The sequence below is a fragment of the Drosophila serrata genome, unplaced genomic scaffold (assembly GCF_035046125.1).
Source record: "Drosophila serrata isolate PLE 108 unplaced genomic scaffold, ASM3504612v1 contig_362, whole genome shotgun sequence".
NCBI classification, from domain to species: Eukaryota; Metazoa; Arthropoda; class Insecta; order Diptera; family Drosophilidae; genus Drosophila; species Drosophila serrata.
The window spans coordinates 778,122-790,539 of record NW_028257260.1 but is presented as its reverse complement, the minus strand read 5'-3'; the positions used below and the strand labels follow the sequence as shown (position 1 = coordinate 790,539).

General features: G+C 36.5%; 1 protein-coding gene and 1 long non-coding RNA gene across 2 annotated transcripts in view; one reads left to right on the top strand and one right to left on the bottom strand.

Annotated features, from left to right (window-relative positions):
• CARPA (Carbonic anhydrase-related protein A) overlaps positions 1–12,418 on the bottom strand; it is a 30,604-nt gene that overhangs the window by 2,715 nt on the left and 15,471 nt on the right. The window contains exons 2-6 of the mRNA XM_020953113.2: positions 9,449–9,496; positions 3,477–3,613; positions 3,216–3,407; positions 2,992–3,154; positions 1,356–1,510 (exon numbers count right to left, since the gene is read on the bottom strand). Coding sequence (XP_020808772.1) covers positions 1,356–1,510; positions 2,992–3,154; positions 3,216–3,407; positions 3,477–3,613; positions 9,449–9,496 — 695 coding nt within the window. The remainder of the gene's footprint in view (positions 1–1,355; positions 1,511–2,991; positions 3,155–3,215; positions 3,408–3,476; positions 3,614–9,448; positions 9,497–12,418) is intronic.
• LOC110184536 (uncharacterized) overlaps positions 5,826–12,418 on the top strand; it is a 29,552-nt gene continuing 22,959 nt past the window's right edge. Inside the window, exon 1 of the long non-coding RNA XR_002319706.2 lies at positions 5,826–5,938. This is a non-coding gene — a long non-coding RNA (uncharacterized LOC110184536). The remainder of the gene's footprint in view (positions 5,939–12,418) is intronic.

The following is a 12,418-nucleotide window of genomic DNA, read 5'->3' as shown; positions in this document are numbered from 1 at the left end:
TTTATTAAATACATTTTAGTTGTAAATTGCGAATATATACATTGACATAATAATTAACATTTGTCAGCAGCAGCTTTATGAGCAACTAAAAAGCACACAGAAGCAGTCATTTAATTAATTGCTAAATTCTTTGGTCAATTTGGTCTTTGAAGGGTTTAATTAAATATATAAAAAAATTCAAGGTTTTAAGTATTTTTTAACTAGTTTTAGTAATCATAAAACGAATCCCTACAGGGTATTATAACTTCAGTCAGAAGCTTGTAATTATGTGAAGGAATCATTTCCGATCCTATAAACCATATATATTCTTGATCAGCAGCAATTGACAAAACTTTTTAACCATCTTGGACAGAACCCAAAATTTTTACAAAAATGTATAATTTTTTTAAAAAAAGCAAAGGAATTACATTTTTAAAATAGTCAAAAATTGATCAAAATTTAAATTTTTAACAGAGTATGCAGATTTAATAACCTAACAAAAACTAGCATAAAAAATCTATCCGAATTGAATTTAAAGTATTTTTGACAGAGTTATGATATTTGAAAAACTTTGATTTACCTGAAAAAAAAGTAAAAAATAAAAATAACGAGCAAAAAAGATTAATAAATATATTAACTTGAAATGAAACTTACATTCCCAACTGTTCATTTCTTTTTCCCTGCACTACCTTTTGGATTTTTTCAATTTATTTGTTATATTTATTAACAAGTTTTTATCGTATTTAGCAAAAGGACCTCCCCCTTTTAACCACTAAATAATTCCCAACTACCTCATTGAGTTTATATAAATAAAAAAAAAAGAGGAAATTACTCTTGTCAATCGCTTACTTGTTTGCACTCCGGTCTATGTATTTTTTTGATCAATTTTTATTTCTATTTTTGTTGTTGACTCATTTACTCGACAGTGGAACTGGACTCTGAACTCTGGGGTCTGGAGTCTGCCCTTTGACCCCGCACCGCATGGCCATTACACATGTTTGATATGCATTTATGCAAATTGATTAAACTAACCAAATATTGTTTTTTAATTATGCACAGAGCTGAATATTGACCGCATTTCCACCGCGATCTGACCAATGCCCCAAATTGATGAGCAATTTTATAATTGCATTTATGCGATTTCATTGTACTTCCAATCAGCGGCCAATAAAAAGGCGAGAATGCCGGGGAAAAAAAAAGGAACATAATAAAAACAAAACACAAATGAAAATGAAAATGAAAATAAAAATCGAATTGAATTGAATATAAATAAATACAAGCAGCTCTAATTGCCATTGAAAAAACACAAAATGCATTTAATTATTCGCGGTTCTGTGTAAGTTTTGAGGGATACATATTTTTGACTTGAAACTCACCTCCTGTTTGGTGATATAGATGGGCTTATTAACTATGATCCAGACGGTGCTCTCCCAGCAGCCAGGATGCGTTGTGGAGCCCTCGTAGGTGATGTAGTGATCCGTATTTGGCAGCAGCGACCTCACCGATATATGCCGAATGGGCGTGGAGAAGCCTGAAAAGGATGAAGGACCAAGGGGGAATCCCCAAAAGACGGTGAGTGCATAAAACATGGCACAAATGCAAAGTTCAAGGTGCAAAAAAATAGAGGAGGTGGAGCTCGTAGTTTGTGCTATTTATGCGCATATCGTACAAAGAAAAAAAAAAAATGAAAACACGTCTAATGAATAATTCAAAAACCACCTCCATCTCCTGGGGAAAGCCCAAGGGTGACCCTCGTTGCCAGTGCTGACAAAGGATCTATGTTTGGGGAATTTAAGAGAGGGGTTTTTCAAGGTCTAATTTGGGGGTAAGTTGTAATTTTTATACCATGATGAATATAGGGTTTATAAGAGTTTAAATTAACTAAATTAACCTCTTATAATATATCTGAAATTTATAATAATAATAATAATATATATTAAACTAAAAAGGACAAATTGTCATCACTGCGAACGTCAGCGCTTGGCTTTTTTCATACAAATCATTTTTCCCACCGGAAATGAAGCAAGTCGCGGGGTTTTCTTTGCCCCAAGTCAAAGTCTTTCTTTCCTTATAGAAGGACTATGTCCTGGAGGGAGAACTAGTACTGCTCTCAATCAGCTGATTGGAAGGCAGTTTCTCAAGGATAACAGGGGAAATTAATGATGGCCAAGGGTAGTACTATAAGTATTTTTCATTTATAAAATCTAAAATCAAGAAATATCCTATTTATTTGCTGCTAGCTGCATCTTAGCTAAAATTTTATTTAAATCTTAAGCCGTACATTTGCAGAGAAGTGTTAGTAATATTGTCAGACTATAAGCAATAAATAATATTAATTCTTTTACAAGACAACTTCAAAAGTTACAGTTAGCTTTGAGATATTTTTGTAATTTTTTCAATATTAAATATCTTATGTTCAACGTTTTTATTCCCTGTGTAGCTATTAAGGTTTCTCAACGAACGAGCGAAGGAAGATGGGTGGCCTGGCATATTTCTTGGTTTTCTGTCGGTCGAGCAGCTACTTTGGCTTTTCACAAATTAAGGCTGGGTCCTGGCTCCACCGGGGCTCCCATAAAGTTGTACGACCTGTAAAAAGGCTATTAAACTGGCCAGGAAAATGCCAACGAGACGTGCTGTTGGAATTGACTTGGACTTGGCTTGGGGTTTCGGGGGGAAGGAATTATTAAGTGTCGGTTTAGTGTAACTCGAGGTTTCATTTTCGTCACTTTGTGCCAGAAGCAGTCTCAATTTCCCCTGCTCCCTCTGCTGACTGATCCTTGAGCCGCTCTTTTTTTATGGCTCGCCAGGACATAATTATGGAGCGACTGCAGCTGCGGTTGCCGCTGCAATGACATCATAAAAAAAGGGGCAGCGAAAAATCCCAAAAAGCAAAAAAAAAAGGGTTCGGTTCTGGCATAAACATTGCAACACTTCCGGTAGCATTTTGCGTAGACGGAAATAAAGGCGGTTTAAAAATGAAGAAATAGGAGGAAAACAAAAATGAGGACTCACCTCTGTACAACACCTTGTTGAAGGTGCTCGTGATGATGCGCAGCTCCGGATTGGGCGTTTCACCAATTTGCACCATCAAGGAGAGTCCTACGATGCCCTGGGACTTGTGCTGTGCCTCGGACATGTTGTGATATAGCTCCTTGTTGAATCCATAGATTTGGATCTGCAAGAAGGAAATATGTTACTATATATATATAGAAATTACTTAAACTATATATACATACCTCGCCGGGAAAGCTATAGCCCTGGATGTAGTGCTCTGATCCGCGTACATTCTCGGTTCCATAGTGAATGTAAATCTCTTCAAACTGATAGCGATAGGCCAGCGGTCCTCCTGATATATTCACATGCTGTTTGGTGTCCTTATCCACGCGAAAGACCAGCGATTGTCCCGTATTGTGCAATGTTCCGGAAACCTGGAAGGAGATCAAGTTGCGTTACGGTGGCGTATACGTAATTTTTCACACAATATCACGTATACGCACCTTGTGCTTGTCTATGTGCAGCGGTCGAAGGTAAGGATCGAAGAGCAACTTGTCCGGCACCACATCAATGGGCGACTGCCGGCGCCCTTTGTTGCACATATTCCACTGGGGATTGATGAGGCCCCAGAAACTAGGTCCTGCCGCCACAAAAAACAAACAAGGACACAAATTAAAGGAAAGGAATGTAAAAAGGAGGATGAGTACAATGGTTGCAGGGATTTTAGTACTATTTAAGGTTAGAGATTTAATAAATAAAATACTTTATTTATTACTTAACATAATCTTTAGCTTAAATCTTAAACTCTATATAAAATAGTTACTCTCAAAGTTCTTGTAGTCAAATAAATAGTACTTTTATGATAAATTCCATCTCAAAGCTGACAAATATAATTTAAAAAAGGGACTTTAATATATTTCCAAAGCTCAAAGGTAAGAGAAATATACAAAGATTGTAAACGGCGAATGAAAAATGCACTGTTAGGGTAAAAGGTATATGGAAACTCTTCATCATTGACTGCACTATGCCATATGCATACATTTATTGGCCCCTCTCGGTTTCCCATTTCCCATTTTCCTCCCCCTCCCCCCCGAAACCGGCCAGGGAGTTCTGTCAATCGACCAAATGGAAAACGTGTCTTCGTCTCTTGGCCCAATGCAAACAGAAACAGAAACAGGAGTCGCAGTTGGAGCAGAAACAGGAGCAGGAGCAGGAGCAGGAGTAGAAACTGCAGCGACATCGATGACAATTCCAAATGCCAAATGAAATTTCATAAGCTTCAACCCACTCGACCCCGCCCCCAATCCCCCCCTTTAAATGGCAATTAAATGCCCCGTTGGGGGAATCCCCGATGCCCACACTGTTCGTTTGCGTTTTTCAAGCTCTACGTCAAAAGTGATGTGACGGGCTACAAACTGTCGAAAGTTTTCAAAACAACGCTCAGCTATTTTTCAGGGGGGAAAACCCGGGGAAACGTGGAAATGCCCAGTAGTCACAAAAAAAATGAAACAAAAATTTACAAAAAAAAAGAGAGTGAGAAGGGGATGCTGTGTGTGTGTGGGGGGGGGGGGGGCATTGGGAGAATTAGGTCTTTGTGCCTTATACAAAATTTAATAGTTTCCCATATGTTGCTGGCATGCAAATAAATTGAGCCGAAGGGTGAAAGTAGTGACTAAAGAAATACTCTATTTTAAGGTCAAATTATAATTAACAAAAGCTTATATATTTAACAGAAGATAATATATATTTTAGGTATAAAATACAAGAAGGAAAAAGTTAATATATTTAATAGAAGATAAAATATGTTTTAGGTATAAAATACAAGAAGTGAAAATGTCTTTAAGAACCCAAAATTTAATTTAAAATGTTTTAAAATTGCTTACATTTCTTAAAGTTCCATAATTATAGATTATAATTAGAGAAATTTGAATACTCTATATATATATCAATAAATAAATAAATACTCCTGAGTTTCCTTGAATTTTCCATAAGCAGATGTCACCAAACCGAATGGCGATTCATAGATCCTGTTGCCAGGATGCAAATACCGTTTTCTGCATTTTGGTTTCGATGACCGAGGTCTCTCAATGTGTGAGTGTGTTTTTGTGATGATGACACGCGACACAGAGGCAATAAATGCCAAACTTTAAAAAGAGTGCTCCTGTTCCCGCCCACAAAACCACCCATGAAACCACCCATGAAACCACCCACAAAACCACCCACATTTTCAGTCCCCCTGCAATTGTCGCGCTTGTGGCCACTCTTGTTGTTGTGCTCGCATTGCGGATGACAATCGAAATATTAAAAAAGTATCGATCTGTAAAGAATTCCATCGAATATAGGTTTGATTTTACATAAAACCCGCAATATTTTACGAATATTAAGCTGACATATTTAGTCAAAAATTAAGCATTAAATGTTTAATCAAAAAACAGAATGAAAATGCCATAATAATGTTTTTCATAAACCCAATGGTTTAATTAGCAAATTTATGGTTAAATTATGTATAGAAAATATATGTTTCTTTAAAATTGTTTATAAAATCAAAGAAAAACATGTAGAATATTAAAAATGTACCATTGTATTGTTATAATAATGATCTAATTGAGGTGTGTATTTAGAGCTAATTAGGTATGTATAAATATAGGCATTGTTAGCTTCAAGGGGAAGCTTACTCTCAAGAGGCAGTGTGATCCCGCTGCCCGCCTCCATGTGTATCGTAAGCTCTCTCACCTTCGCCCTGCCTCTTTCTGACCTCTTCCACTCTCTGCCTCTCATGTCATTCTCCCTCTCCTCTCTCTGTGGACTTCAAGTGCATAGGGCTTTGCACTGCACTCTTCTAGGTTAAGCTTAAGCCATTTGGACTCAGTATTAGTAGTGCGCAGTACGAATTAGTGAGCACACGTGTTCCGCGTTATTAAATTCGAGTGAAATTTAAGGTTAGTGACGTCACCCTTTAAAACAGGTATGATAAAACAACTAATACAACATCTAAATATATCCATGCCGATTTTAATCATATATTAAGGTATTCTATATCAGTTTAACGATATTTTCCTGCAAACATTTCGTTTATTTCAATGCACGTTTCTGGCTTGCATTTTTTTGCAGCAGCAGAAGAAGCTTTTTTTCCGTGTTAGTGTGAGCTTGCTTAGGGTTAAGAGGGGGTGTGGGGGGCAATGCAGAAAGTGACAAGCGGTATTGTTGTGCGTAGTGCGCATTAGGGAAATTTAAGGTTAATGACGGCACCTCTAAATTAATTAATACAACATCTAGACATATCCATACCGACTTTAACCTTCTATTAAATTATTTATTCAATAATTATTTATTTTTTTATATATTTATTTAATTATTTTCTTATTTTATTTATTCGATATTTTTCTGCACGCATCTCGCTTATTTCAATGCACATCTCTGGCTTGGATTTATTTGCTGCAGCCGAAGAAGCTTTTTCCAGTGTTTTTTTTTCTGGACAACGACTAAGGTTAGAATTTGAACTTGCTTATGGGAAAGAGGGGGTGTGGGGGGCAATGCAGAAAGTGACAAGCGGTATTGTTGTGCGTAGTGCGCATTAGGGAAATTTAAGGTTAATGACGGCACCTCTAAATTAATTAATACAACATCTAGACATATCGATACCGACTTTAACCATTTTTTGAATTATTTATTCGATATTTATTTATTTATTTAATTTATTATTTTATTCATTCGATAGTTTTCTGCACGCATCTCGCTTATTTCAAAGCACATCTCTGGCTTGGATTTATTTGCTGCAGCCGAAGAAGCTTTTTCCAGTGTTTTTTTTTCTGGACAACGACTAAGGTTAGAATTTGAACTTGCTTATGGGAAAGAGGGGGTGTGGGGGGCAATGCAGAAAGTGACAAGCGGTATTGTTGTGCGTAGTGCGCATTAGGGAAATTTAAGGTTAATGACGGCACCTCTAAATTAATTAATACAACATCTAGACATATCCATACCGATTTTAACCTTTTATTAAAATATTTATTCGATATTTATTTATTTATTTAATTTATTATTTTATTATTTTATTCATTCGATAGTTTTCTGCACGCATCTCGCTTATTTCAATGCACATCTCTGGCTTGGATTTATTTGCTGCAGCCGAAGAAGCTTTTTCCAGTTTTTTTTTTTTCTGGACAACGACTAAGGTTAGAATTTGAACTTGCTTATGGGAAAGAGGGGGTGTGGGGGGCAATGCAGAAAGTGACAAGCGGTATTGTTGTGCGTAGTGCGCATTAGGGAAATTTAAGGTTAATGACGGCACCTCTAAATTAATTAATACAACATCTAGACATATCCATACCGATTTTAACCTTTTATTAAAATATTTATTCGATATTTATTTATTTATTTAATTTATTATTTTATTATTTTATTCATTCGATAGTTTTCTGCACGCATCTCGCTTATTTCAATGCACATCTCTGGCTTGGATTTATTTGCTGCAGCCGAAGAAGCTTTTTCCAGTGTTTTTTTCTGGACAACGACTAAGGTTAGAATTTGAACTTGCTTATGGGAAAGAGGGGGTGTGGGGGGCAATGCAGAAAGTGACAAGCGGTATTGTTGTGCGTAGTGCGCATTAGGGAAATTTAAGGTTAATGACGGCACCTCTAAATTAATTAATACAACATCTAGACATATCCATACCGATTTTAACCTTTTATTAAAATATTTATTCGATATTTATTTATTTATTTAATTTATTATTTTATTATTTTATTCATTCGATAGTTTTCTGCACGCATCTCGCTTATTTCAATGCACATCTCTGGCTTGGATTTATTTGCTGCAGCCGAAGAAGCTTTTTCCAGTGTTTTTTTTTTCTGGACAACGACTAAGGTTAGAATTTGAACTTGCTTATGGGAAAGAGGGGGTGTGGGGGGCAATGCAGAAAGTGACAAGCGGTATTGTTGTGCGTAGTGCGCATTAGGGAAATTTAAGGTTAATGACGGCACCTCTAAATTAATTAATACAACATCTAGACATATCCATACCGATTTTAACCTTTTATTAAAATATTTATTCGATATTTATTTATTTATTTAATTTATTATTTTATTATTTTATTCATTCGATAGTTTTCTGCACGCATCTCGCTTATTTCAATGCACATCTCTGGCTTGGATTTATTTGCTGCAGCCGAAGAAGTTTTTTTCAGTGTTTTTTTTTTGACAACGACTAGGGTTAAATAGTTTTAGCTTGCGTAGGGTTAAGAGGGGATGTGGGGGGCAATTCAGAAAGTGATAAGCGGTATTATTGTGCGTAGTGCGCATTAGGGAAATTTAAGGTTAATGACGGCACCTCTAAATTAATTAATACAACATCTAGACATATATTGACCGATTTTAACCTTTTATTAAATTATTTATTCGATATTTATTTATTTATTTAATTTATTATTTTATTATTTTATTCATTCGATAGTTTTCTGCACGCATCTCGCTTATTTCAATGCACATCTCTGGCTTGGATTTATTTGCTGCAGCCGAAGAAGCTTTTTCCAGTGTTTTTTTCTGGACAACGACTAAGGTTAGAATTTGAACTTGCTTATGGGAAAGAGGGGGTGTGGGGGGCAATGCAGAAAGAGATAAGCGGTATTATTGTGCGTAGTGCGCATTAGGGAAATTTAAGGTTAATGACGGCACCTTTAAATTAATTAATACAACATCTAGACATAACCATACCGATTTTAACCTTTTATTAAATTATTTATTCAATATTTATTTATTTATTTATTTATTTAATTTATTATTTTATGATTTTATTTATTCGATATTTTATTGCGCATATATCGCTTATTTCAATGCACATCTCTGGCTTGCATTTATTTGCTGCAGCCAATGTAGCTTGTTTCTGTTTCTGTTTCTGTATTTTTTTTTAATGTTTTTTCTTCCCCTTGGTCCCTCTCGCATTGCATATAAATATAAATAAAAGTGCAACGCTGGTCAACGACTGGGGTTAAAGGGTTTGAGCTGTTTGCTGGTTAAGAGGGGTAGGGGTGGGGTTGGGGGGCAATGCAGACAGTGACAAGCAACAATTACAATGGCAACAACATCCTACAATCCAAAAACCATCAGATATGTCCTGTGTGTGCAGTGTTCAGTGTTTGTTGCCCCGCCTCCCTGTGTCCCAGTGTCCCTATATCCCCTTTCCTTCCAATTTATTCGTTTATTTGTTTGTCCTGTCTGCGTTTTTGTTGGCAAACGATTTGAAATGTAATTAAATCAGCCGCAGGCAGGAGAAGGGGGAACCTACAACAAACATATATCAAATTCTGACCAATTTATTTATAGAGAATATTAAGGGAAAGGAATATTAATTAAAATATAGGTAGGATCCGAGGGAAATTAATACTTAAACTTATGGGGTTAGTGATTTTTAAAAATTACTTAGAATATGCCTTAATGTTATATAAAAGTACCATCATCAAGTTTGACTTATTTACACTTACCGGATATGCCATCGTATGTCCACCACTCCTCCCAGCTGGACAGGACCTCTGAAAAGGTTCAAAAGAAAACAAGTCATGAAAGAGTAAACACTTGGCAATGGCAGTGTCAAGCCCAAGGAGCTTAAAGTCTAGACAAACTGAGCCCCCGTCCGAATTGCACTCCAAAGGATATGCATTCCCAGAAGATCCCTTTTTTGCATATGCAAACGGAGAGAAAGGAAGTGTCTTAGAATCTCATCTCATATCCCGCTGGCAGCCAAAATCTCTGCTATTTCAATGCGCATAATTCGCTGCCAATGTAAACAGTGCATGAAATCAACTAATGTAAGACTTGCCCCCGATTTTTATTCAGCTTTCCGCAGTTACATTTTCCGCTGGGCCCCAGACTGAGAGTCACCGGCGGCGGCAGAGTCAGACAAAACAAACAAGCAGCTTCTCTTCTACTGCTACTTGGGGGGTAAACGATGGCTTTAGTTGCCAGCCATCGAGACGCCATCGGTCCATGGGATGGATGGGACGGGAGCTTATCCCAGGCAGTGCGTGTCCAAGAGGACAACCAGAACCGGGAGTCAGGGCCCAGGATCCAGGACGACGACGACGACGACGACAACAGCGATGTCGCCAGGCAGTCTGGCGCCAATAAAGTTTACACTCAGTTGCCACATTTCGTTTATGGGCAAGTTCAGCTTCCGCTTTATCAAGCGACAGACAATTTTCGCAATTTTTTTCCCCCAAAAACCCCGCTCTTCTCTTCTGTCCCGCCCCCTTTTGAGTATTCAAAATTTATGCTATATGCGTCGGTCGTCCTTTGGCTTTTTTGGGGGGTTAGGGTGGCAGCTCATTTTCCAAAAGGATGGGGTTTCGGGTAGTCGGCAATAAAGCCCAAAGAAATTGCTGCAAGCCAAAGCGGAAGTTCAAAAAGGGAGTCGGTGGAAACCGGGTTGCCCCGCTTCCTGTTTGCCGCCATCATAGCGATATACCCTTTGGGTCATAGGGAAGTATCACGTTTTTTGGACAAAGGAAGTGAGAGATCCTTAATACGATCTTTTTTTCTTGAAGATATAACAAGCTTATGAGTCTACATATAAAATACAATATAAAAGAATATCTGCCTGTCTGGAAATAATAATAAATCCAAATAGTTTGCAGTATAGTTCTTTCAGTGAGACAGATCCTTCTTAGATCCTTTTTATTCTTCAAGTTATACCAAGACAAACTATCCATCTAGAAATATATATTAAATAATTAAAGCAATTAAAATTAAAAATTAATTAAAGTTTTCAGTATAGTTCTTGGTAGTCAGAGAGATCCTTCTTAGATCCTTTCTTTTTCAAAGCATACATAGCTTATATAAAAGAATATCTGTCCTTTTTTAAATATTTAAAAATTATTAAGGTACATCATGAATTTGTTGATCTAGAAATATATATTAAATAATTAAATTAAATAAATTAAAGCAAATTGTCAGTAAGAAACAACCTTCTTAGATCCTTTTTTTTTAAAGGTATACCGGCCTATAAATCTATATACAAAATACAATATAAAATAATACTTATCCTTATACTAATTATATATAAATAATTAAGACAAATAGTTAGCAGACAAGTTCTTTTCAATAGGAGCGATCCTTCTTAGATCATTTTTCCTTTAAGATACACCCTGCTTATGATTTCCAGAATTTATACTACATAAAATAATATCTTATCATCTAAAAAAATATATATAAATAATTAAGGCAAATAGTTGGCAGGCCTTGTGTATGGTATAGTGTGTCGCCAATTTGCCCCCGCCATTCCAGGACATCTTCGTTGTCCTTTGTCTCTGTTTGCTCCGCTGAATTCCTTTTCGGTTTGTCGTGTTGCCCTTTTTCCTTCTATTTTCTGTTTTCTTTTTTTTTATTTTTTTATTTTTTTGGCATAACAATGAACGTCCGTTTTTGTGAGTCTCGCGGCTCGCGACTCGGCGACGTCACTTCATTTTGTTTGTTTCTTAACATCGTTTTTGCCTCCATTCCCTCCTGCTTTTATTATTGTCTGCTTAGCGCTGTAAAGTATGCTATTAAATTGGCCTCCGCGACAGTCCACTCTCTTGGCGAGCAAATGAGACCAGCGAATGGGTCTTCGTCTTCCCCCCTCGCTTTTCCGATTTGCAGACTCATCTCCCAATGATGCCTCAACAGATTGCACCCGCTACCCCCCCTCAGACAATTCAGTCATTTGGCAAATTCGCTTTTATGCTGCAACAGCAACTTAATTTATTGTTATAACAGTTCTATTTCTATTTTTCATCGACCCCCCCATAGCAATTTTTGGTCATTTGTGCAGTGAAAGAAATTGTGATTATATCAAAAGTATTGGTTTTATATAAATTTTAAATATTAAAATGATGTAATATATTTAAAATCAATAATACTGCAGACAACAAACCTTAAACAATAACGAGCAAAGACCACAAGTTTCCTCAAGCCCTTTCCATTCCTTTCTTAATTTTATTGAGCATTATTTTAAATAGGTATCAATAAATAAAATAGTTTCACTTATTCTACTTAAAGCTAAATGATAATTTCTATAATATCTTTTTTATAAAACTAACTTTCTGACAGTGCATCGAAAATAAAAAAGGAAAGGCAAAAGACAGTCAGTCTGTCGCCACAATTGTGTGTATACGACCAATGGTTTATGGGTTCCTGTTGGCCATTTCAATGTGGAATCTGGCTTTTAGGCTATTGTCTCTATCTCCACCCGATCCCTAACCCAGTCCCCAAAACCCAAAACGCAATTCCAATCCCAAACCCAAAACCCTTGCTATATTTACAACTATATCTTTTGGCCTCTTTGGCATTGGGTAGCATTTAGGCCTTTGTGCCAGGCTTTTAGAGGCTTTAATACGCAGGCAAAGCAGTTTGTGAATCGAAATATATATAAAAAGATAAGGACAAGGAATTTAGATTTGCAATATTGTAAAGATACT